The 25,280-nt window shown below is 40.7% G+C and overlaps 1 protein-coding gene across 4 annotated transcripts in view; it reads right to left on the minus strand.

The window, feature by feature from the left end:
* Positions 1-25,280, minus strand: part of FLNB (filamin B) — a 112,739-nt gene that overhangs the window by 10,419 nt on the left and 77,040 nt on the right. Inside the window, exons 25-44 of one of the 4 annotated variants that reach the window (XM_048857360.2) lie at positions 25,106-25,273; positions 23,396-23,488; positions 22,425-22,548; positions 21,712-21,868; positions 19,323-19,512; positions 17,070-17,317; positions 15,196-15,270; positions 14,350-14,452; positions 13,182-13,322; positions 12,116-12,244; positions 11,296-11,469; positions 10,420-10,578; positions 9,760-9,963; positions 8,769-8,921; positions 7,616-7,738; positions 5,241-5,507; positions 4,075-4,212; positions 3,863-3,978; positions 1,648-1,780; positions 33-209 (exon numbers count right to left, since the gene is read on the minus strand). In XM_048857360.2, the coding sequence (XP_048713317.1) occupies positions 33-209; positions 1,648-1,780; positions 3,863-3,978; positions 4,075-4,212; positions 5,241-5,507; positions 7,616-7,738; positions 8,769-8,921; positions 9,760-9,963; positions 10,420-10,578; positions 11,296-11,469; positions 12,116-12,244; positions 13,182-13,322; positions 14,350-14,452; positions 15,196-15,270; positions 17,070-17,317; positions 19,323-19,512; positions 21,712-21,868; positions 22,425-22,548; positions 23,396-23,488; positions 25,106-25,273 (3,072 nt within the window). The remainder of the gene's footprint in view (positions 1-32; positions 210-1,647; positions 1,781-3,862; positions 3,979-4,074; positions 4,213-5,240; positions 5,508-7,615; positions 7,739-8,768; positions 8,922-9,759; positions 9,964-10,419; positions 10,579-11,295; positions 11,470-12,115; positions 12,245-13,181; positions 13,323-14,349; positions 14,453-15,195; positions 15,271-17,069; positions 17,318-19,322; positions 19,513-21,711; positions 21,869-22,424; positions 22,549-23,395; positions 23,489-25,105; positions 25,274-25,280) is intronic. The other 3 variants (XM_048857362.2, XM_048857361.2, XM_048857363.2) reach the window with 3 other exon arrangements.

Genomic DNA, 25,280 nt, shown 5'->3' on the forward strand with positions numbered 1-25,280 from the left:
CAGTCTGATTTCAGACTTAAGAGGGAAGTTACCTGTGATACCACTCTCTAGGCCAGGTCCATATGCAGTAACAAGTGCTGGATTGCCTGCCTGCCCTGGTTCCCCAACTCTGACTTTAAATGGGCTGCCTACCACATGGCTTCCATTAAACTTCACATCAATGGAGTGAATACCATTTTCATGTGGGATGAAACGAACAGCATACTTATCTGTAAGACAAGCACAGTGAAATATTTCAGTAATATTGCCAGTGAAGATGTAAAAACTCAAACTCCCTAACATTCAGTAAAATTTGAGGACCCAGAATAGGCAAGTTGGGTTGCACAAGTTGTCCTGCTTTCAATCTGAAGTAGGACTTTGGTCAATATGGTGCCGTTAATAGTTTGACAAACTCTTCCCTTTCCCATCTTGTTTAGTAACGAGTGATCTTAACTGTACCAAAAAACCAGTATAGCTTTAGATAGATCTGCTAATAGAGCCATTTGCCTCATGCATCAGTTAAGATCACCAGCTACATTTGAGAGACTTAGAGGAAAGCTCTGCTGTCCTTGGGCTCATTATTATAGCTTAAAGCACAACCTGTTATCCATTCAGTATATGGATCAAGCCAAGCCAAATCTACTCTCAAAATAGAAAGGGGAATATGCAACTCTGGGATGATTGCTACGTCACTTGGGGTTCCACATTTGAGAGTCACTTGACCATACAGTAGTGTTTAGCATTTTTGGCTTCACACATTAACCCAAAGAAAAAAGGCTGAGTCTTTGAGCAACTCCCACTGACATTTGTGGGAAAGTCCCATTGACTTCAGAGTCTGAATTTCACTTAAGTTCTGTTTCCAGGCATCAGAAACACTGTGCCAGAGGCGAACAGCACACCCAACATTAATGGCAGAACTGTGCTAACTGCTTTTGAAATCCAACAGCAAGTCTTTCCCATAGTCATTTAGACTTTGAAATGAACTGCTGTACTGAAGTCTGTAAAAGGAAAACAGTAATTGAAATGGGAAATTGACTCTTTACACAAGAAAATTTAAACACATTTATGGTTTCTATTTTTGTAGCAATCTAAAAAATCCATGTCAGCCAACCAGCACCAATTGAAAATGTAGCTTTGAATAAAATGTATTGACCTTTTGGAAGAATCAGGTTCTGTACTGACTGTTACAGAACAAGTACTTTGCAGCACCCAGAATGAAAAGTTTCAGTAACAGCACTATCAGTGAATAGGGAGTACTTGGAACTCATGAATTTATACTGAGCAAGACAGGTAACGAAGTAATTCTAGCCTCCTGAAGTAAGGTATTATTCAAGTGATCAAACATTTTCCCTCTAATATTTAGAAAAAGTTTACACTGAGTGGATTTGAGAGACTAGGCAAGAAAATGCAGCACAATCTGATTGGACAATTCTAGTTGGAAGAGTTCCAAAAGGCAGGTTTCCACACTAGTTGCTCACTTTTCTGGTTTGTTATGAGCAAGTCAGAATGATTTGAGTTGCCAGCTACATTGGTGGTGCAAAGATAATAGTCAGCTAGTGTGAACATGATATTCAACCACTGTACTTACGAAGTTATCAACTATTTATATCTAAGATATGGAAATCTGTGTTTGAAATACAGTAGGCTTTCATTCATACAAGTTCTTACCAGGCTCCAGTTCAGAAACATGACATTCTTCTACAGCTCCAGAGGGGCTATGAACTTTAGCATCAATCTTGCCCTTAGCTCCATTAAGCCTTATAGCAAAAGATGCTGGCTGGTTAACTTTTAATCCAGATTCCTAAGAAAGCAATATATTTAGATTGCCAAATTTAGTTTTTCCAGTGGTTTCAGACAGACATTGTTAACAGAATATTTACAAGGACACTAGGTTTAGTTACCAAAAAAAATCCGTGCTAGGAAATAAAGGCATAGTTGAGTATTTGAGAGTTAAGTTATCCTGACCATAAGCTCTCTGCATTATCTTCACTGTTTGCTGTTTTAAAAATGGCAGACTTGTGTCCAGTAGACATTAAACAGTAGATCTGTCAGTCAATGATTAACTGGGATTATCACGCTTTCTACAGCTACCCAACAAGGCTTGTTTACTTATGGCTAAGAATTGGACATTCCATCAATAGTTTCATACTCCTACTCTGTCATGATGCAATCACCAATAATGTTCAATATTGGTCACCCACTGTCAGTGCAGGGGGAGTCAGTTTTCAGAGGTTTGAGATTTTAGTTACATATTAGCTATAGTTCTGCTTCCAGTCTGCTGATTCATTCCAACGTTAATTCAGAAGGAAGACAAGTCTATCAATGCAGCTGTCAGAGGCTCTAAACGCATTTTACATTTCCTGCAACATGCTATATTTAGTGTCATCACAACGGACAAATGACAAACTAAAGATTAACATGAAAACAGATGTTGCTATGCTATATAAAGAGATCAATGTTTTGCATTTGACTTCAACAAGTAATCAGTCCCAACAAGTGTATTTCATAGTTATTCATGCAATTGATAGGGTCCTTATCAGAGGAATGGTTACATTTGGTTATGCTTTAGCCATGTTGACTATAATGCTTTGTAATAGGAACATACTTTACCTGATCCCATTTGCACCTATATCCTGAAGAGGGAAATAAATGTAACTGAGTAGAATTCCAGTTAGATTAAAATGCACCTATAAAAAATTTAACTGATGGTGCAGGTTTTTGGACAGGTCATACAGAATATTCAGCTTTATCTCCCTCTGCAGAGAAATTAGTTAAGAACAATCCTGTCAAAAGTCTTTAAATGAAACACAAGAAAATCATCAATACCACAGTGACTAATTAAGGTCCATGCAACTCCTTTTTTAGGCTCTCAAAAGAATTACTCTCCCATGTTAAATGTCAACTTTAATTTTAAACTGAAAAAATTGAAACTGTTTAAATCAGGTTGTGTTAAAGATGAGGAAGAGAGTGATCTCACCAACCTAGAACAAGAACTCTAGCAAGAGCCACTTGAATGGTTTAAGTGCAGCAAGATCTAGGCACAACATACTAACTTACCATGGGTGCAGTTTCACTTTCCAGTGACTTTTTAGGTTTAAGCCACACTTTTAATGCTACTTATATTAAAATACAAGAAGCAACTCATGATTTTTTGTGGTTAAGTGTACCAGAGGAGTCCAGAATGAGTAGAAAGCTGGAATTCACTCACATTTGCTGCTGTTTATGAACTCAAAGGGTTCAAGTCTGTGGTTTTAGGACTTTGGCACATAAGTGAATTACTGCCTTGTATTCATCTATTTGCCCACATGGATTCCCAGAACAAGTCTGAAGTAAATGCTTGATTACATTAGTGTACACTGTTTTGTTTGGGTTTAAAGCTGTGGCTAAAAAAAGTGCACCCTTACAAGTCAACTCAGCACTACTTGAGTAAACACAGTGACTGTTCACATTACAAGAGAGGTTTCAGGGATAAGGAGCTCTAGGCTACATTTAGAAGCTATAGGTTCATTCAACTTATAGGTAACTGCCAGCTAGTTGGAGCAATCCCAAGTTTTACAAGACCACTGTTCCCCCCCTCTTTCTTATTTGAATTCCCAAATCTCCTAGTGTTAGCAACTGAAGCATGGCAAATGTGTTTTAAATACGGGTTGTTTAGAGGTTGACCTTTAAGAATCTCCTCTAGACTAGTTATATCTCCCTTGATTGCCAAAGGGCTTTCAGTTGCTTAAAGTTTTTTCTTGCTAAAAGTTTCATTTGGATGTGGACATATGCATCTATTTAAAACTGATCACCTAATAAACTTAGAATTATTACAGCCTCTGAGAACAAGGACAAAAATCAGTCAGCATGTGGTAAATTATGAAGATGCTTCCTTATGTCTCACCTGAAGGCTAGTAACAGTGAGTCTACGAGCATCATCTGAAGGTTCGATGACAGGAACTAGGTAGGGGCTTTCTGGAATATGCTCATCGTTGAACTTTATGGACACCTCATAGTTACCTGAAAGACAAGGAAGTAGTTCATAAGAAAGCTCCAAAAATGACTGCACTGGAAATTTCTGTAGTTATTTCAGTAGTATTTGGTTTCATTACATACCAGGTTCTTGAGCAATGTAGGATACACCACAAGAGCCATCTTTATGGTCTTCAAAGGCAATTTCTGCTTTACTTGGGCCTTCTACTGCAATAGAAAGCCCTCCAGCTCCAGCTTCTCTTGTCCATATACTGAATTCAGCTGTTGACAAAGCATACAGGCAGAGTTCTCACTGGAGAGAACTGCTAGTGAAGATTGAGTCCTTCTTGTCAAGAAGTATATTCCCTATGCAATGGTTTGAATACTGATATACCATGGTGATGACTTCTACCACGTGAAAGCCATCGACGAAGACTGACAGTTTTACCATTTAGATTTAGAAAAAAATAGTAACTTAATTCATTCTCAGGTAGTGTTACTGGCCACTGACAGGCTGAAGGTACATGCGCCTTCAACATATAATTCTGCCTCTATTCATTGTATCATTCAGGTTTACTACAGTTGTCTGAGTCTTAACACCCAACCTGGTGAGAGTTCTCTATTAAGTCAGAACAAACATTAAAAGTTACATTTTAGGCCCCATCTACACTTTTTGCACTGATTTAGCAACACAGATGCAAATCCCTAGTGTAGATGTGCTGCACCGGCATTAGGCTAAGGTAGACCCAGGCAAGTTGCATCAGTGTTTTGCAGTGCCTACTAGGGGTTTGTGCTCTTAGCTAAAAAAGTAGACTAGGAACCGACACCTGTCAAGACAATCTAGGGTTACCACGGTCCTATCAATATAGCATGTCATTGGACACTTGAATTTAAGAAGCTGAAGATTGTTATACAAGACCTTCACCACCCATTCAATGCAGCTGTATGTTATTTTTCTTGGCCTGTATTTCAACAGCATACTACACAGCTTGAAGTGATGCACCATTACAACTAAGCTCTAGCTGAGCCACCAAGCTGTACAGAGTCCTGTTTACAGCAGTTGACTGTAGTGTACTACCTGACTTGCTGCTCTAAAGACAATCATGTAGTACACCGGAACCTCGCTAGAATGTGCATCTATATAGCGCGAATTTGCATATAATGTGGTGACAGCCATGGATCCCAAATTTAATTACAATTCATATTAACGCAGTACCATGCATGGATCCCAAATCCTGCGTTCTAGTGAGGGTCTGGTGTATTGTATTCCAAGCTACAGGAGTCTGGTAGTGAAGTCAAGGAATTCTCACCTGGGATGCCGGCTTCTGCTCTCTCAAGTCCTGGACCTCCAGCTCTTACTTTATTAGCCCCGCCTTCACCAAGTGGCCCCACAGTGAATTGGAAAGGACTGCCTGGGACATGCTGTCCTCTGTATTTGACATCCACAGTGTGGACCCCCATTTCTTGTGGCACAAAGCGGACACAGTATGTGTTTTTTCCGGCTTCATTTATTTCTGCGTCTGCTGTTCTTCCAGAGGGGCTAGTTACCTGGGCTGTCATATCACCACTATCAATTTCTGGACAGAAAGAGAGGTTAGCAGTCACTAATGGAACAAAATGATTAAGGTTGAGATTTGAGACAATGGACTTTGTAGGGCCAACTCCCTTAGGTACTTGTAAAAATATCCCACCTAAACAGACATGGGCAAATCTATTATGGGCTAGATTAAATAATGAATTTAGCTTTTTCACTTAATTTTTAAATAAATCTGTGCATCCATGCTTGGTCCTGCCAAGGCTATCCCAGACCCAAATCGTTTATCTGGCATGGTAACTAAGTCTCTGGGCAAGGAGTTTTACAGTTTATCAAAACTACTTCCAAGTCCAATAGGGCAATCCAGAGTGCCCTGCCACAAGGGCAGAATACACCATTTCTGTAGTTCTACCCTCCTAGTATGGAAGGCATTAAGCCCGAGAACGTACATCTGACTGCCTGGCATGGCTGAGCAAGACCCATATATGGTCTGTTGCTTGTTTAGTTGGTCTATTCTTTCTTGTTTTAAGAGACAAAATGTTATGGATTTATGATCATGCTTGCGGGAGCACCATGGACATGGTTAATAGAAGATGGTCAAGAGCTAGTATCCATGGATTTCCACTGTCTTCACAGTGGAGTCATTTACCCTAGCCAGCAGTATCCAGGTAGTTTTAGGAAAAAGGCAAAATATCAGCCAGCCATTAAAGCATGAAATGCCTGCACAATTATTCAAGATATAAAGGAGCATACTGATGGTGACATTTATAAAAACAGTCACCAATATCATGGAAATAGTTTCAGAATATTGTGTTTTAACTCAGCAGTATTCTTGAAAATAAGGTATTTGTTCACCATGATAAGGTAATTTACCTAATCCAGAAAGTAATAAATATGGTGGTTAAAAGTCTTTCAGATTGGGTATGTCACCACTTCAGGATAGTTAGGACTCACACCTCTACATTATGGAAGTAGCTACAAATCACTTTTCTGATTGTTTTTAAGGGGGCTAATATGAGATTTGCTTGCTTATTGAACTTCACTTAATTCTTTAAAATTCCCTCCCTTAAATGCACTAAATTTCTGCCCACAGATATTCACTTTTTAACACCATGCTCAGTAAGAATGGGATTTTATGCAAGTCAGGCTGGGTAATTAAATGTGAGCACACTGCCACTCTTGGACTCCATGTGCCTGGTGCTAAAAATGTACCCTCCATAGCCTCCACTGAGCACTTTGCACTGCTGTGGACCCAAAAGGCAGACTGGAAAGTCTGGCTCTTTACAATAGCTCATCCAGCCATGAAAATATGACAGGTTCTCTCAACTGAGTCGGGCAATTGTCCTTCAGCTCAGCAGACAAAAACAGATTAAATTAACAAGAGAAATGAGGGAGTTCCTACAGAGACACAGCCATTTGGAACAGAGTCACTAAGGCGGCAGTAAGGAAATTAAATAAAAGGAGGGGAAGATGCAAGAATAGCTGGGACAGTCATTGTAATAGAAGTTGAGAAATATTGTCAAAATACAGCTATAAAATTCTTCCACTAGAAACAGTAAGTGGCTCAGGTACTATATCTGAGTTACACAAGTTCTCACCTTAGGATATATAGATAACTAGTTTATATTATGGACATCTAAATACCATTTGCTGAATGAAAAAAACTTCACTGAAAATTTTTCATAAGCATTTTGAAATATTCACACCACACTAAGGATGTGATAGTGGATTTAAAGAAGATTATATTGTTCAAAAGCCTATGTTTTCTCTCAAGTTTGCCAAGTAGAAATACAAACAAGAGTTCCACAGAAGTGGTCTCTAGGTTAAGTTAATACAGTAACTGTTGTATAGCTCTACTTTCCACATCACTAGATGTGGTTTGATTTTATTTATTCAGCAAGTTATTCCTCCATTTGTTAAACATTGTTACATCCTACTTTTTAACAGCTTAACCAATGCATCTGAATTAAAATATAAATGCACTCTAAGTTTCAGGTCTCGTTAAGACACTTAGCATTTTAGCTAACAGCATGCTAAACAAGCAATCATTTGCAGGTTCCATGTTCCCACGAGGTTTTCTGTGGGAAGTGAGGCATGGATGTAAAACAAGTTAAACCTTGTGCAGTGTAACAGCCAGTCAGGAAGTGTTACCTGGAATTTTCAGGTTAAGGTCACACATGCTTCCAACCGTTGCAACAGAGGGAGCTCCTCTTGCACGTGTGATACTCTCCTTCACTCTTCCTTCACCACTTATTTTCACAGTAAACGGACTACCTGTAAGAAGCACAACACTTCAGCTCGGAAATATGTGAAAGCTAGTGAAGTGTTTCAATCTTTAATGAAAAATCCTACAGTTTTTTCTAATTAGTGATGAGAAATAGAAGCCAGTCAATAGATACAATCTACACAGCTAAGGAATTTGGAACACTTACTCCTAGTGCTGAGTAGTGAAAAACCCAAAGGTTCAAGAGTCTGATATTGGTACCATTTCCCATGCAGCAGATAGTCCATAGCTACTGACTTCTTCCAGACCTTGTGTACAGCCTATGGACTATGCATAATCCCATGCAGCAACTGAAGAACTAGCAAGATTAATGGACCAGCTACTCTCTTTAAGTACCTTTTGATGCCTCTCCAATAAAGGCCACCACTACTGCACATTTCTTCAGAGAATGTGCGCGCGCATGCAGACACTGAAGGGAGAAATCCACTCTCCTCCCACACCCAAGTTATGGTACTGGGCTCCCCCTGCTCTCAACATGCTTGCAGAAGAGTATGACTAATCCTGGTGTCTGCGCACCTGCAGAAAGTATTACGCAAGTCAGGATTTTAGATTCCTTTACTCTCCTGCATTGGTATGTAGTGTGAATTCAGTAGTGGAGAGAGATTCGTTCAGAAAGTAGGGCCTTCTTGTATCCTTTCCCCCTACTCAATCTGAGGCATGGTCCTGCCAATATTCTTGGTCTTTTCCCTCCCTAAAGCAGTTACTCTGGGAGAGGTAAACTAGAGCATGTAACCCACTAAACACCTGCCCCTCCCCACCGCATTCATACCACCATTTTATCTTTTGAGCATCACTTAATCGGCTAATAGATTGGTATTAGAGATGCAGTACACATCTTCCCTTGATGTTACCTCAGTGCTCCCTTAAAGACCTGCTGTTTCAAAACAAGCACATCTTAACATCAGCATCAAACAGGTCACAGCCAAGGCAACAAATATAAAACAATGGATCCAGTATAGCAGCTAGGAGGTATTAACTCCCTGAGTCTGGTACAGCAAGCTGTAAGCCATTCCTTCTTACCTGGAACATGCTCATCTGCAAATTTAGTGGACACTATGTACACACCAGGTACAGTTGGAAAATATGATACTAGACAGGTTCCATCTTCTAGGTCTTCTGTTTGAATATCTACCTTGCTAGGTCCTTCAACTGCCAGTGAGATCCCACCATAACCTACAAGTTGCAACATGTTAGTTTAGCCCCACATACAGTAAAAAAAAAAAATCAAGTTACGAACAAATGATTTGAAGTCAAACATGGTTCAAATGCAAGCTTGGCAACTGATTCTGAAGCAAGTAAGCCAGTCATTTCAGTGTATGGATGAACTGGTCACATGAAGCCTTGAATAAAGATAGTCTAATGCTATTTTTATTGCAGTACTTTCTGGCTACCATTGTATAACCAGAGACAAGGTAGGTGAGGTAATATCTTATTGGACCAACATCTGTTGGTGAGAGAAGCCTTTGAGCTTTTTTGTTAAAAACCCACCCACACAGTCAGGTATAACTTGTTTTTACACTTAGATTGTTATGTTGTCAGTACTCAATTAGTTTCAGACAGGGGAAGAAGTTTCAGGTACTATCCTTGGATGCCCTGTCAGAAACTGGCAGTTTTACACCCACATTTTCCTGATTGTGTAAGTGCACCTTCCCCTGTTGCAAAAGCGGCCCATAAAGAAAAAAAGTTATATATATATAAATAGCTATCACTACATGGGAAAAAACAAAAACCCAGGAAAGCTACTATACACAAAATATCAAATAGGCTTCTTGAATCTGTTAGAAGTAACACGTAAGACTAAGCTAACAGGCAGAGTGTCTCTGAAAGGCTTTACACTTGTAAACAACTTGAATAGCATTAAAATGTAGTAGCACGAATACTTAGTATGCAAGAATGTTTGGGGCCAGCAACTAATTCACACTTTGCACTAGACAACATAACGCAGGCCTCCTTCAGAAAAAAAAAGTGCTGAAGCACTGTTCCAAAATGGAGCCTTCCCATAAGCACTAACCTGCATCTCTTGTATCTACAATGAAATCACACATCTCAAACGTGCGTCCTTCTATCAAGCCGCGGCCCGAAACTTTTGCTCTGCTGGCATCTCCAATCTCTGACTGAACCACCATGATAGATACTGGGCTGTTTGGCACATGACTTCCATTTTTCTTAATGCTGACAAGGTGTTCGCCTACTTCTCGTGGAATGAATGAGATACCTACAGGGCAGACAATCACAGCAGGAATAAGACAGGCTGGCTTATAGGTTTGCATACATGCTGTCTGGATTCAAACCTTTGTCACACGAATCATGAAGCACTACACTGACAGAGCAATTAAGCCTTTTAATTTTGCTGTACAGATGCAGTACTCGTTTAAGGGGCCAGTAGGGAATACCAGGCTCTAGAAAATTGTTAATCCAAGTTGATTCATCCTGGGTAGCAGCACCAGAGCACCTAGACATGTGCCTCAACCCCAGCATGGAGTATTACATCAAGGGCAAGCCAAGCATTCAGTCTCCATACCCATTCTGTTCCCAGCCAACACTCTTGCCAGGTGAGGTTTGGAGGACACTGGAAAGATGTTAACCCGTTCCACAAGCTAGTGAATGACCAGCTAGTAACAACTGCAAGACAGCATTTTAGTTTCCTTTCTTGGGAAGAGGCTGAGCTTACCAATGTGGTTATTGGGTAATCTTTTCAGAAGACAAGGCTCATCACGACCAGATGGGGCTCTAATACTGGCTGTTAAGAGGCTGAGATCAGACTCGTTAATGTCCAGCAAGAAGTCAGCAGCAGAACCAAGCTTAACTTGGGATCTTCTTCTGCCATCATCTAAAAAAATAAGAGCAGATTCCAGTTAGAATTATGCATGACTAGCTTTATAATGCAGGCTGAGCTGGGAAGCCCACATCCTGTTCCTAGCTCTGTCAGATGGTCAGTCTGAGCCAACTCTGCTTTGTTTGCTTTATCAACTGATAAAGCACTTTTTATTGTGTCCTACTATGGTGGTCTCTGATAAGATCTGGAATTCTATCCCATGAAAAGATAAATATGGAACAAGATCATGTTAGGAAGACACTTCAGCATTATTCTTTCAGTCCAGCTTGGTAACTCTTAAGTGGGCTGGTCAGTGTCACAAGCTTGCTGTGTCCAGAAACACAGAGCTCTGTTTCCACTTAGAACAGCTGCAGACCTCATCCAAAGGCATTCTGAGCCAGTATGAGGCTAGATGGATGACCTCCAGGCCCTCCTCTCATCCCATGCATTTACCATTACAGCAGTTTAGCTAGCACAAGAATGGCAGTTTTGCTATATTTAGTAACGTAGGAGATTAAGTTACTAGCCTTACAGGTTAATTCACAAGGCTAATGTGTAGACTTCACTGACTCAACAAAGTTGGCTGCCTCACCCAGACTGCAGGCCAGAAAGTAACTTCCCAATTTTACAGTTATACACTGAAGAGGCAGTTGGGCAGCTTGCACTCTGGAATCTGACCATCTGTTGATTAGAACAGTTAATTATTGGGTCAAAACACAGTCTTCTTCACACCTGTGATCCTGGCAGTGAAGGGGCTGCCTGGGATGTGTTTGTCATTGTACTTCACCAGTATGCTGTAATCTCCAGGTAGGGTTGGCAAGTACGTGACTGTGCAAGTGCCATCTTTGTTATCAATGCAGCTAATTTCTGCTTTTGAAGGTCCTTCAATAGCCAAGTCCAGTCCACCTGTTATAGAAAGTAGTGTTCTAACTGAGAAACTTAAAATAAAATTTAAAGAGGCAAGGTAGCTGTAAGGAAGGCATCCATTACTAATAAATTTATCGCTTAGTATTCAAGTTGGATGTTTACTGTTCAGTTTTATCCTGTCAGAAAAAATTTTAAGTAGGAGAGCCATTTGCTTCAGGCAGCTAGAAGTGTGCCAAGGCGGCCTTGACAGAGCAGGATTCAATCTACAACATGGAATACGGACTTTTCAGAGTCAATTTACTGACTAATGAATTCCCCTGCCCCCCCCCCACAATTAAGCCAAGTTTATTATTCCAGGAAACAGTCTGAAATACTACTGTGTACAGGAAATGTTAGAGTTTACACTCTGCTGTGTGCGCGCAAGTTAAAATTCAGAAAAAGGAGTCTGACAGTCCACTCATGTCAGCATTTAACTTTAACTTGTTAGCTGGGATTTTATAAGGGAAAACTAAAGAAAAAGGTTATTCAAAGGTTATTTCCAGTAAGTTAGATCACTATTAGTTTATTTCTTAAGTTCAACTACACCTCCAGATTACATCTGAAGTTTGAAATTGCTTTAGGCTTGTTTGTATAGAATTAAAGTTTGGTTAAAACAATATTTACCATCCCTCTTAGAAGAACTCACCCTCTCCAGCATCTTCTGTAACAATGGTAAAAGTCGCTGGTTTGTTTGCTATACCATAAATGAGACCAGGTCCATAGGCAGACACATTTCCACTGTTTGGATAGTTTACATAGAACTGTAGTGGGCTCTCTATGGAGGATTTAAGAGTTAAACCAGACAATGAAAATATGTACAAAAATCACATTGGGGGGTTAGAAGCATTGGATGTTTATTCAATGGTTTACAAGATCTTAGCCTTTCTAGTGTTATGTTTGGCATACATAATTCCTTGGAACCTTCCTTTCATCATTACATAAATATCTGAGATTCTTCTAAAAATGAAGGAATTGCAACAAACATGCCAGTCTTCCCAGTTCCTTAAACATATCAGCTCATTCTGGGCCACAATGGGAGACGTGTTAGCAAGTCACAAATGCCACAACATCTAGTTCCCAAAAACCAAATCCATTAAGTCAGTCTTGTGCTGCTGAACTGCACTGAAAGCTCCCTTGCCTCCACTTGCTTTCACTCGTTTCCTTGTCTATTGAAACGAGCAAAGCCATTTCAATAGTAAATGCTTTTCAGGGAATTTCTACTCCAATCGTGAAGTGAATGAGAATTCTTTCCTAGGTATCTGGCTGGTGAATCTTGCCCATACGCTCAGGGTTTAGCTGATCGCCATATTTGGGGTCGGGAAGGAATTTTCCTCAAGGGCAGATTGGAAGAGGCCCTGGAGGTTTTTTGCCTTCCTCTGTAGTATGGGGCATGGGTCACTTGCTGGAGGATTCTCTGCACCTTGAAGTCTTTAAGCCACGATTTGAGGACTTCAATAGCTCAGACATAGGTGAGACGTTTTTTGCAGGAGTGGGTGGGTGAGATTCTGTGGCCTGCATTGTGCAGGAGGTTGGACGAGATGACCATAATGGTCTCTTCTAACCTTAGTATCTGAGAATACCTCTTAATCTGAGTTATGCAACCTGCCAGTTACAACTAAATTGCCAAAGGTATTTGGGAGCAAACAGAACATCCCCAGTTTTACACTGACAATTTGTGTCCCAATGCAAAAAAGGCTCAGCTGGACACTCACCTGGAATATGGTTTCCAATGTATTTTATGTGCATTTCATGCAGCCCAACCTCAGTAGGAGAATAGCCAACCGTTACCGTACCATCTTTGTTATCCACAATATCGGGTGTAGCAGTTTTCCCTGAGGGCATATGAACTTCGCCTACAGAAGGCAGTTTAAGAGTTAAACTGGAATAGTGGATGTGTTCTCTCCCCCACCCACACTCCTTTGAATGGTCAAGCAGACATTTTTAAACCCCAGCATTTCAGATGGTTAAGTTACTTGTCCACAAGTACAAATAGAAGACTAATGAGAATCCCAAATATTTCTACTCTTGCTTCTTGCTTCTATATTGTATGTGTATAGCAGACATATGGTGAACAGCCTGGCAATGTAGCACAAGATTATATTGGCAAAATGAAAGGTTAGTAGGATGTATGATCATTGATTAGTTACCTCACTTCTGTAAGGGGTTCCCCCCAATCCTTTAAAAGTGATTATGAGCACCGTAAAGGAACCCACTTGGGCAACAGCCAAATACTGAGCTGAAGGACAAGTGGGCATGTTCTTGAAGAAAACTCAATTCTAATAAATGCAGATACCTGGCTTACAGTGCATTTGGGGTGGGGAACAGTGAGATGGGGCACTTCATATTACTTTAGCCACCATCCCAGTAGAAAATCTTCTAGATTGTGGCAGCCCCCTTAAATTATGGGTTTGAGGATGTGGCTTGGTGTCACTTCTAGCAGCTAATAGGATGTCAGCTACCGAGGCTGTACACAAGGTCTGGAAGAAGAGTCAGCAGCTATGGACTAGGATAATCTGCAGCATCTATGCTGGAGGAGTTCACTTGATAAATTGCATTATAGTCTCAGGAGCAATATACAGGTGCTCCAGAAAGAAGCATCCAGAGCCCCTGAATGGGATAGGTAATGTCTCCATTTAGGACTAAGGGGATTGGTGGCAGTGCCAGGAGTTGCCTTTTTGAATTTAACACATTTCACATGTGCATATTTTATTGTGTTGCTTATGCCTCCTGTATGCAAGTAAAAAACTCTTAAGTTACATAGTACTTAATATGTCAAGATAGTCAATGCCATTTTCCATACCACATTTAGTGTTAAATGCTTAAGTGTGCTGTCAAAAGCAAGGCAGCTCCGTGCAGCTTGTCATACTATGAAGTGGTTACCTGTTATTTCTCCCTTTCTTACAGCCCAAGGAATAACGAGATCAAAGGGCTTAAATCCCACACCATTCATGTCACCAACAGGAACATAAGGTTCTTCTGTGACCTAAAGGAAACAAAGCGCTGTCATTTTATGGGGACAGAGCAAGTACAGAACAGCTGGTGTTTGCTTAGAGTACAAAGAGGAGAATTTGATCTGTGTGCAGTTTGGTGCAGTCCACAAAGTTTGCACTAAGTACTGTGGAGATCAACTGCAGAATTTTGCCCAACTAGACAGCTGCCCAGTTAAACATCCCTTGATGTCCCTTAGCTTAATATTGACCCAACTGCCAAATAGTCAAAAATAAGATTTTCAGCACACTAAAGATAAAAATTGAACGCCAGTGAAGAAAAAGAAAATTTAGCACACACAAGACGCAAAATGGCTCCATCTGAGTTTTAGTTGCTCAAGGCCTGAAACAAAGGGTTTTTTTTTAGAATGGTAGAATGATTGCAGCATAAGCAGCAGCAAATTTTTGCCTGAAGAAATTCAAGTTTCACAATGCAGTTTTAGACAACACTGTTTGCCATTTTACTGGGAAAACTTTGCTTAAAGTTACACTGCAAGGTTGAATTTGTTAAGTTACAGAAATAGGAGCAATAAATGGACACTGTTCCTCTTCATGTTTGAGAGTTTGGAGAGTCCCTTTAAGCAGCAAAGAAAACAGATCTGCACATGAAGTCTGAATCCCAAAATACATTTGATCAGCTGGAAAGCGGTGAACAAATGACCAGAAAGACCAAGCAGTCCCAAGCAGCAGGCTGTCATTTCTGAAATAGAATGTGAAGGAAGAGTAAAAAATTGTGTACCCAGGGATGGAATCCAGGGGGACATGCGCTTACTGGCTCCTGCGACATGACTGCAACTTCGTCTGCATCCATAGCCTGGTTAGTGGCAAACGCAGGTTAATTGGATATCAAGTGTGGAGGAATTAATACTTTTAGAGAGTACATAACACTTAAGGGTTTCACTTTATAGGCATTTCCCACCCTAAAAATTTCCTCCCAGTTCTCTAGTGGCACTTCACCAGGACACATTCAACTGCAGGAACTGACTGAGCATCCTTGACTAATGATAGTGCTTAGTTAATGGATTCTCCTGATGCACATTCATGACACCCAATCTGGTTCTTTTCCAGAGCAGTCTCCCTTCCCACATATGCAGACAGGATGACTGGCAGACTCAAGTCATTCCTACTTGAAGCAACAGAAATCCAGAGTGTGACATTAGGCCACAACACTTCAGTTGCCGTTATGCCACTGCTCTTGCTTTGCCCGTTTACTTCATTGCAGAGCCCTTAAGTGAAGCAACACACTGGGAATTTACACTGAAACAAAGGTCTATTTAGAGAAACAGCCATTGCTCTTTTGTATTGAGAACACCAAAACCCCCAGACTCAAATGCATCAGTACATTAGGAAGTAGCAAACTGACTGCCATTGGAACAGGCTCATTGACCTCAAGAGATGCTTCTGGTGCAATTTTTGCATGGCTGTGAAGGGAGTCACTTCAAGGAAGTGTCTTCTGGGGCTACAGTAACTATCTGCCGAGAGTTAGCTAGTATAAGTCACCAAAGGGCAACACCAATAAATCATGCTGTGAAGTCAAGACACAGGGGTGCAACTGGGTTAAAAATGGCTGGCTATAGGTACAATCACTATTGATGGAGTCTAAGCCTTTCAGCCCAACACCACGGAGTTGTTTAGTGATGAGGGGAGTCTGACAACATACGTTGCTGTAACAAGACTTGTTTTTCATAATACTGGGAAGTAGTGTTGAGTCATGTTCTGATCTACAGTATAGGAACACCACACCACCAGTATTTAGGCACTCAAAAATAGCATAGTTAGGCATCTGAAGAAGTGGGTTTTTACCATGAAAGCTTATGCCCAAATACATCTGTTAGTCTTTAAGGTGCCACCGGACTCCTCATTTTTGTAGATACAGACTAACAGCTGCCCCTCTGATACTTTAGTGTAGTAAAGAGCCTCCTTCACTTCACCTTGTCTTTAGATTGGTTAAGCAGACGTAAGATCATGCTGTGTGCAGAGCTGTTTTTTCAAGCCAAGCTTTGTACTCAGCATTTGTTGTTTAAGCTATCTACTGCCAAGGGCTTCTTTGGGTAATTACAACAAGGCCTGTCTCAAATGTGTCCGAGACCTCCTTACATAACAGGCAAAATAAGGCATAGCATGCTCATGTATAAATGGGTAGTTGCCAGAAAAGAGTGACTTCAGATTAGAGAAGTCATTTAGCGGGCAGTTCTGCAAAAAGTGTGTTTGGAAGAGTAAGCACAGCATGTTCTACTCCAGGTTATTTAAAAGGATCTTTAGGATTTGGGATGAAGTTACAAATTACTGACAAGTCAGACATGATGCACATGTAGCTAAGTGCACAGCTACGGTAATGGGGACTTTTAAACTAGAGGCTATGGCCACTGATATGAATTCTTAACATCTAAAGTAGAGATGAAAGCTCTGGAAGTGAAGATAAAATCTTTGTCCAAAAGACCATTCTTGTACCATGTTCATCACCATGGTATCATGCACCCAATTGTACTGCAAAATGGCAATATTTGTATATGCACAAGTAATGTGTCCAAATTTTTCTGCCAGACTATTCGAGAACTACCAAATAAAATCTGAAGTATGACAGAGGGAAGTTATAAAAAAAACAAACCTTACCATTACAGTGAAGGGGCTGTTTGGAATATCCACTCCACCAAAGCGGACATAAATCACATAAGTTCCTGGTTTAGCAGCAGTGTAGAAGATGTCATAAGTCCCATCCTCATTTTCAACAACATCTGCCTCAGCTTCTGTCCCATCTGGAGTCAGGACTGTGCATGTCACTTTACCTTTTCCTGCAGATTTAGCATCGACTACAAACCCAACTTCCTCACCAGTCTTCACAGTGGATGCAATTCCAGGACCTAGAAAGCAGTTTTGGTTACAGATTGTTAAGTTTTACCAGTCATTTTTTTCCCCGAGAGGATGATTTGCTTTAATCATAACTAAACAGACATGCCGCCTGTGAAGACATTAAGGCTATATGAGAAACAGTAACATGGTCACAGGACCAGGTTTATGGTGTGGTACAAGCTGTGGTTCTGGTACAAATGTTTTTTGCTTACATATTCATGTGTTTCAGGAATTTCAGCGGCAAGAGCCAGTTTTTAATCTTATTCTTCTGCAGCTCAGTCAAGTAGGCTGGGCGAGGATAAAATAAAATAAAGCTTCTGAGGGAGAAAGCTGATGGACACTTACATTTAAGAAAGCAACCTATCACTTAATCCTTTATCAGGAGACTGCTTCACATATGGAACCAACTGGCACTTTGCCTCTCTTTGTACTACTTAACCTAGTCACTTAACTAGATGCCCTGAGCGAAATAAGATTCAGTTCCTTGGTATGGGCTAAGGCAAGATATTCTAGCCATGACAATTGACCATGTTTCCCCTTCTGACTCTGCCAAGAAGGGGCTCTTAAAAAGGTATATTGAAACCCTTTCTGTATTAGCTGCATCTGTTTGAGAAACCCCCATGAATACATAGCAATCAAGCACAAGACATCATATTTCTCAGACTTAAAAATCAAGTGTAAGATTTACAGTACATTTAGGACATCTGCTTTGGAATGAAAACAATGGCATTCATCACTGAAGAAAGCAATTTGTTCACATTTAAGTATCAAAATGGTCACAGCTTTGGTCATTTAATATAGATCAGCAGCATTTGAGTGTTTCTATGGATGCCACAGATAAGCAACAAAATTTATTTTAAGGAATAGTTTATTTTAAGGAAAGTGATTTAAGCGGACAAGGAACTTGAGAAACTTTCAATTCAAGGCTTCAGCAGTTAGTGCTGCTCTCAACAATGCTGAATAATTCACTGGATCAGAAAGTAGTATGAGGACATTAAGCCAAATGTTCTCTCCCTAATGTTGATTTAAGATCACTGCGGTGCTATTTCTTTATTTGTGATTGGAATCTATAGTTATTTTAGAAGCTTGAAAACATCTCAACTGTCAAAAAAACTAACTTTAGAAAGTGACAGTTAAACTTCATAAAAAAACTTTGTTAGTGCCAGTTTAAGTGAAAACATTATCTAAAAGTCCTTATGGGTGTGTAGATGTAGGTTAGATTTACATTAAATTCAGAGATGAAGTTAGTTTTTACTTACCAGCCAACATCCAAGTTCAAGATTCTATGCTTTTCCTGTAACTGTCATCAAAACCTGGAGTAGAGCTCTGCTGTGCATGTTCACTACAGGAATTTAAGTCCTATAAACTGGATGTTTGGATGCCTCCAATCACTACATTCAGTTCTACAGATTGAATTGAGGGAAAGGACTACATCTCTGTCCAGGACCTAACATGAGCAGCTTTGGGTGTTACTGTAATATGTGGAGGGGCGGGGGTCACAGCTGTTACCTAGTAGTACAAGTTGTCTTCTCACTTCGACTGAAGCTGGTTTCTGTACATTTGGCTCTGCTAGAACTTGCATGCTAACTCAGCATGTGCAGAAGTGAGGTTTTAATCACACCCTCTTACCCTGCATAGATGTTTAAGTTCAGTGAGACTCATCTATGCCAATGCAAGTGTCAAACTTCAACTGTCTGACTTTTCTACAGTCAAAGAAGGGCTGCAGTTGATATCTGGCTTACCCCGGCAAGAGTTTCTTCCTAACCCACAAAAAGGAATCATCCCCAAAAGATGATCTTAGGGAAGTCAATTCTGTTAGAATGCTGTTCTATGAGAAGCTATTTTGGGACCTGCAGGTAACTGCACCCACTATGAAGGCAGTTACTTCATTTTTACTTTTGCAGTCTTTTCAGGCAAGGTCACAGAAAAAGCCTTTTGTAGCTTAGCTAGAAATACTCATGTGAAAAAAAGGGTAGGAATACACCAAGTATTTCAGAACACAGACTGGCCACGTACCTGTGGCCAAACACTTGCTTGCATCCCCTGCTGGCGATGCACGGATTCGGTAGGGGGAAGATGGGATGTCATCCCCACCATATTTAACACCAATCATATAACGGCCCGTCTTGTCTGGGACATATGTTACTGCATAAGTGCCATCCTTGTTGTCATGAACATCAGCTCTCTTTGGTTTGCCTTCTTGGTCCTGAGGGGCACAAGTGAAATATTAAGAAAGTGTCCTCTCACTAGTTACACATTTAACATAAGGTTCTCTTTGGAAGATGGATAGAAGTGTTTAGTCTTGTAAAATTTGTGGCCTGATGACACATCTAACAGGATAGTGAATCTTGTCAGCTACATTTAGAAATATGACCGCATGTTCTTAAACTCTGGAAGAGTTCATTACCTAAACTGATTATACAGATCAAAGGACTAGCACTAAAACATGCCATTTTAAGTGGAAAAATTAAACAGGTATCAGAAGCTACACTGCACAACTTTGTCTTTATTTGCAGATAAGTATTTGCCAACACCTGTTAGTAGCATCCAGCACTCCAGCTCCTAATCCAGCCCCACCCAAAGCAATTTCCAATACACCCCTTCAGGTCCTTTCCAGATTTTTCAGCATACCATAATAATCCTAACACACATTACCCCCTACATACAAAAAAAGGGGAGTCAATTCAAATGTTGTGAAAACCAGTTCTGCAACATCTTATTTTCAAAATGCTTATACACTCAGCATATCACCTTATGGTTACAAGATACAAGGATATATTAATGCAAATTGCAATGTAATTCAACCAGATACTTCAGGAAGCATCTCATTTCCAGCATCTGTCTAGACAATGGTTAATTTAGTCTGACTTCTCAATATCCATTTCTGTAGGTCTGAAGATGGGCAGGGTTCAAATAAATTTACACATACTTTGTGTTACACAAGTTTTGCTACCAGTTGCCTACTGAAAGATTAGCAATGTCAGGCAAAAGCATTGAGCCTACTTAAGCTTTCATCTGAAGAGACTGGTCTTGTAATGTTTTTGAGCTGGGCATGGGGAAAACCGAAAAGTTTATATTAGTCTAGTCCAACTGCCATTACTACAATGGATATTCAAAAAGCGTTACAAGAACCGAGGAGCTGCTTGGACTTGCTGGTCAGAATAGTATTGAAGCTGAGGCATGCTTAAGTTTCACATCTAATACCAAGGTCAACACTGCACAAGATTGCTTCTAACAAAGCTGTTCTGTAACAGTTCCAAACAGCTACAAAGCATGAAGTGAGCTTCCAAAAAAGTCCACCTGGACCCCTTCATACTAAAGTTGCAGATCTCATCTAAGTTTGTGACCTAAATGGTTCATATTTTAATGCACTCTGACATCTTAAAGGTACAAGGAGTTATGCCTTGCTCCTTTAGGCTGTATCGGGGGAGCAAATGGAAGTAGAACACCCAAAAGTCATATTGGAGAGTGTTCAAAGGAGGTTTATGAGAAGAGTAACTGAGTACACAACCACCTTCTACAAGACTAACCATTAAGTGTTGCTGACATTGCATAGGCTAGAGAATTTTATCTGGCAGGTTACTGCAAATCGGGAAGTTATGTATTTACTACATGTTACTGATACTGTTAAAAGCAGAATTGCAGACCAAGCAACTTCATTACGTAATATGACTTCTGGATACCTAAATCCTGCAAAGACCATGAAATGGAGGATAGGGATAGAGAATGCAAAAGGGAGAAAAACTACCCTGCTTCTAAAACTATTAACTTGAGTCTGGATCAGTAAGCTTTACTAGCTCACTGCACAAGGGGCAATTTTGCCCAAGCCACAGTAGTCTTGCCACAACCCCTCCCCTACCTTATCAGGTATTTGGGGGAACAAAGTATTTATAGCAACAACAAGATCCAGTTGTATCAGTTTAAAGAGCTTGTAAATTTAGCAGCCTGGAGAGAGGATCATTTGATTAGTTTATCCTCCAACATAACTACAACAGCAGAAGTACAAGACTGTGGCCTTGCTGGATCAGATAAGTAGGAAGGTATTAACTTTTAAAATTTAAAAATTATAGTCTCTAACAGGAAGCTCGATTCCCCCCCCTTTCAGCATCAGCATGTTTGATCTTTGGAGAAAGATCAGAAAATCTAGACGTTTGGACTACAACACAACTAGTCATTTAATGCTTGACCAGCCTTACGTTTCAGTTGTTTGACGTTTAGGGATTAACACCCTGAAGTATATCTTCCCAAGCAATATCTGAATTTGAGTTTGTGTTTTAGCCAGAGCACACCCTTCAAAGACTCCAGGTATTTCAGGGTGTGGCAACTGATAAGATTTGAATAGATTTTAAACCTACTCCCACTCAGGAACAGTGTGTTTGGACAAATAAAAAAACAAACAATTTACCGTTATCTGTATGGACAGAAGCCCCTCTCCTGCATCTTTAGCATCAACAGCAAACGCCACAGGTAAACTGGCTGGAACTCCATATGAGCTGAGACCTGGTCCACTTGCAGTCACTTTACTGGCATCATATGTAGGAAGCACTTTTACCTTGAAAGGACTTGTGACAGGGGAACAAATGTGGTGTTAAGTCATTTGTCAGGCTTTATAGTAGGTACTATCACTATTCAGGACAACACTTAAGCATGTGCTTAAATCCCACTAACCAATATACTTTCCTGAATTGGGAACCAAGACTAATCTAGATACTAGTTTGAAGGTAAGCATTAAATGGAGATGCTGTAGTCTAAGGGTTCACTTTTATCTTGGCATGCACATGCCACTGCATAATCTTCCTTTCCATTTCTCCCAAGTACTAGGAGACAAGAGGAATCCAACTATACAAGATTAACCAGAGGCCACCTCAGAACATTGTGTTATAGTCTGGGAAGTAGACATCACTTCTCAAGTCCAACTCTAAAGTTTAAAAATGCAGACTGGCTCTTGGGATCAACATCCAGAAAACCCCCTTTTTAACTACACTGACTAAGGAGGAAACAGGCATTGAAAGCAGTCAAAGTTACAAAGGCTGTGACTATTCAGAACATGGACTCTGAGGTGAAGTGCTATTTAGGTAGGTAGCTTGTTCTGGAAAAATGGAGGCTTTGTTAGTTTACCTGCGAGGAATCTCTTCATCTCCATATTTGACAGAGATTGCACATGGGCCCTCCTGCGTAGGTGTGTATGTTACTGTGTGAGTGCCATCTCCATTGTTGACTACATTAACAGGCTCCACCGTTCCTGAAACAGAAACAGGCTATTTGTTCAACAGCACTAGTCAAATCCATCCTATTCGAACAGCAGAATTGCATTAGCAGTTTTGTCGCTTCAAGTGCTGTTGATTTAAAGCCTTACACTAGATCTCACATATAAGCCTCTGAGAATGAGTGCACTGTGCAGGTATTAGGAGATAGTTTCCACTTATGTTTATGAGCCATAGATCAGAGATAAGCAGCATCCATCACCACTCGCCCTTCAGGCTTTTTGCTGACTACACTGGCAATAGCACACTTTTGGAGAAAGCCGGAATGGTCTTGAAAGGCAGGCTAAGGGCAATTAGACCACATTACTCAAGTGTATCTGAAGAGCTTTACAAAAAGGGAAAGGTGATAGCTGTCTCAACTGTCAGTCATTGATAAGATTACACACGATCACTGCAATACAGTGCAAGCAGAGTTCAGCTCTAAAGCATGTTAGTACAAGACAGTGATTTTAGTCTCATGCTCCCTCAGCGTATCTGGAAAAAGTTTTACTGCCCAACAGAGATCAGTTACAGTAAAACTGAATGTTTAAGGAAACCAGGTGGTCTGAAGCAGCTTCTTTTTAAGCTACAGGAAATCTTAAGATTCTACTGCAGTTACAGCAAATTTCTTAGCATGCAGTTAATCAGTTCAAATCACACATTTCAAGACAAGCTATATTTATAATTGCAGTAATGCTTTAATGTAAATTTAGTAATTCAGCAGCTATTAGAGAAGTTTAGTTGCCATGCAAAGCCTATGAAGCAAGTTATATTTACAACTGATTTTTGCTCTTGGCAGATGGATTGGTGCACATATGCTGTCAGCAGTTAGTGAAAAATGCAAACCTGTCTTATTAGCTTCCCCCTTTGGGTCACCTTTAAAGAACTCTGAAATCGCTTTCAGTGGACTGCGCCATGACTGGGAATCCGTTTCATCAGCTAGAATTAGATAATGGTTATTTGAAGGGCACTCATGTTTACAGAATTATGGCTCATCTTTCCTTATGAAAGAGGAGATTAGAGGCTTGTGTGGTCAGCAGAGATCAGGCCAGAGGTCAAACAAAATATCCCCCCAGTCAAATTCTTCTAGCACTTAGTTTGTTGCCTGTGAGCTGTAGCTCACGAAAGCTCATGCTCAAATAAATTGGTTAGTCTTTAAGGTGCCACAAGTCCTCCTTTTCTTTTTGTCTTAGCACCATGAATCCTGTATATGGATACATTTGACTTAAGCGCTATGAGTTACTGAAAAGCAGACACTATTACTAACATGTGGGTCATAGCTGTACCTAGTCAAGTTGTGCAGGCCTTCAAAAATGTACTCTGCCGACTTCTCAGGAAGCTTCCTACTGAAAGAGCCACCTTCCATTTTAAAAAGGGGAGTTTGGTATGCCCAGCATGCTTGTCTTTTTTTTTGACCAAAGAGGAGTAATCCTACAGGGTGGGGGAGAAATGAACTACCACCCCATAGATTTAGCTACTGGTACTTGAGATTGCATAGTTCAAGACAGAGCTTTTATCTTTTATTTTATATTGAAGTGGCATGTGTGTTCTGTCTGTGGACTTATTTGGCAGACAGTATTTGTCTAGTAAAGGCAACAAGAAAACACAGTCCTAATGTTACATAGATCAGGGGACTGATTAGTATCTTTGCCTCTCACTTCACCAATTTGATTGTTCATGAAGCTAATGTGCAGTACAACTTAGGTTGGGGCTTTATGGGAACAAAGATGCATGTCTCACCCCTCAAAGGCAGGGAAGATTGATGCACTGCTTTTTTTTTTTTTAAAATAGGTCTGAATCTCACCCCCTTCTTATTTACCTCTTGAAATGTCAACTCTTCCAAGAGGAAGCCCCTGTTCATTGTAGCCCCTCAGTTTCTTCCAAAGTTTAAGACTGAAGATCTATTTAAAGCTAATTTACTGCTAAAAGTACCCAGGAGAGCACAATTCTAGTATTTATGGAACTAGTCTGTCAATGGGGCTAGTCATTACTCATAGGGCCAGATTAACCAGCATGTACTCTGCACTTTCACAGCACCCCCCATCTCAAGCTCCCCCCAGATTTGGGCGAGTGGTGTTATGGCAGGCCAAATCTGTGCAGCACTGAGGTGCAGCAATGCTGCTCACTCAAATTTGGCCTGTGCCACACGAAAGCAGGATGGGTGATAGGAATGGTGAGTTGGGGGCATTGGCAAGTAACTAGGAAGGCCCTGGGCAAGCAGGATGTCTGTGCCCCCATGCACATCCCAGCAGTGCTGTCAGGATAAATGAGGCTGGTGGAGTATACATGGGGTAGAAGTGCTTTGCTGACTAGCTCCCATTTATGCTGCATAGGGCTAGCAGCAGCTGGAACAGAGCTAGAGCAGGTCACAGCACTGTTCAGGTTTGGTCTGACACTCCCTCTAACAGCAGCCAGGCCAAATTTGAGTGCAGGCACCGTCCCATCTTGCCCCCCCCCCCCCCCATAATGAACAAGACCCCACAATTCTTTAATTCAGCACTGCCTGCAAGCTACAAAAGTAGGCATATCAAAGTAGGATAATTCTAAGGTCCTTACCTCTGGGTCCTGCCACCATAACTTCAAGAGGTGCTATTCCAGCCTTACTGGTGTCCACAGTAAAGGACTGTGGGATTTTGGCTCGAACTGCTGTTCCTAGACCTGGACCTGCAACCTTTACCTTGCTTGGGTCAACAACATCTTTCACAGGAACTTTAAATGGACTGCCTGTAAA

This window comes from Caretta caretta, chromosome 7 (genome assembly GCF_965140235.1).
Source record: "Caretta caretta isolate rCarCar2 chromosome 7, rCarCar1.hap1, whole genome shotgun sequence".
In the NCBI taxonomy this organism is placed as follows: Eukaryota; Metazoa; Chordata; order Testudines; family Cheloniidae; genus Caretta; species Caretta caretta.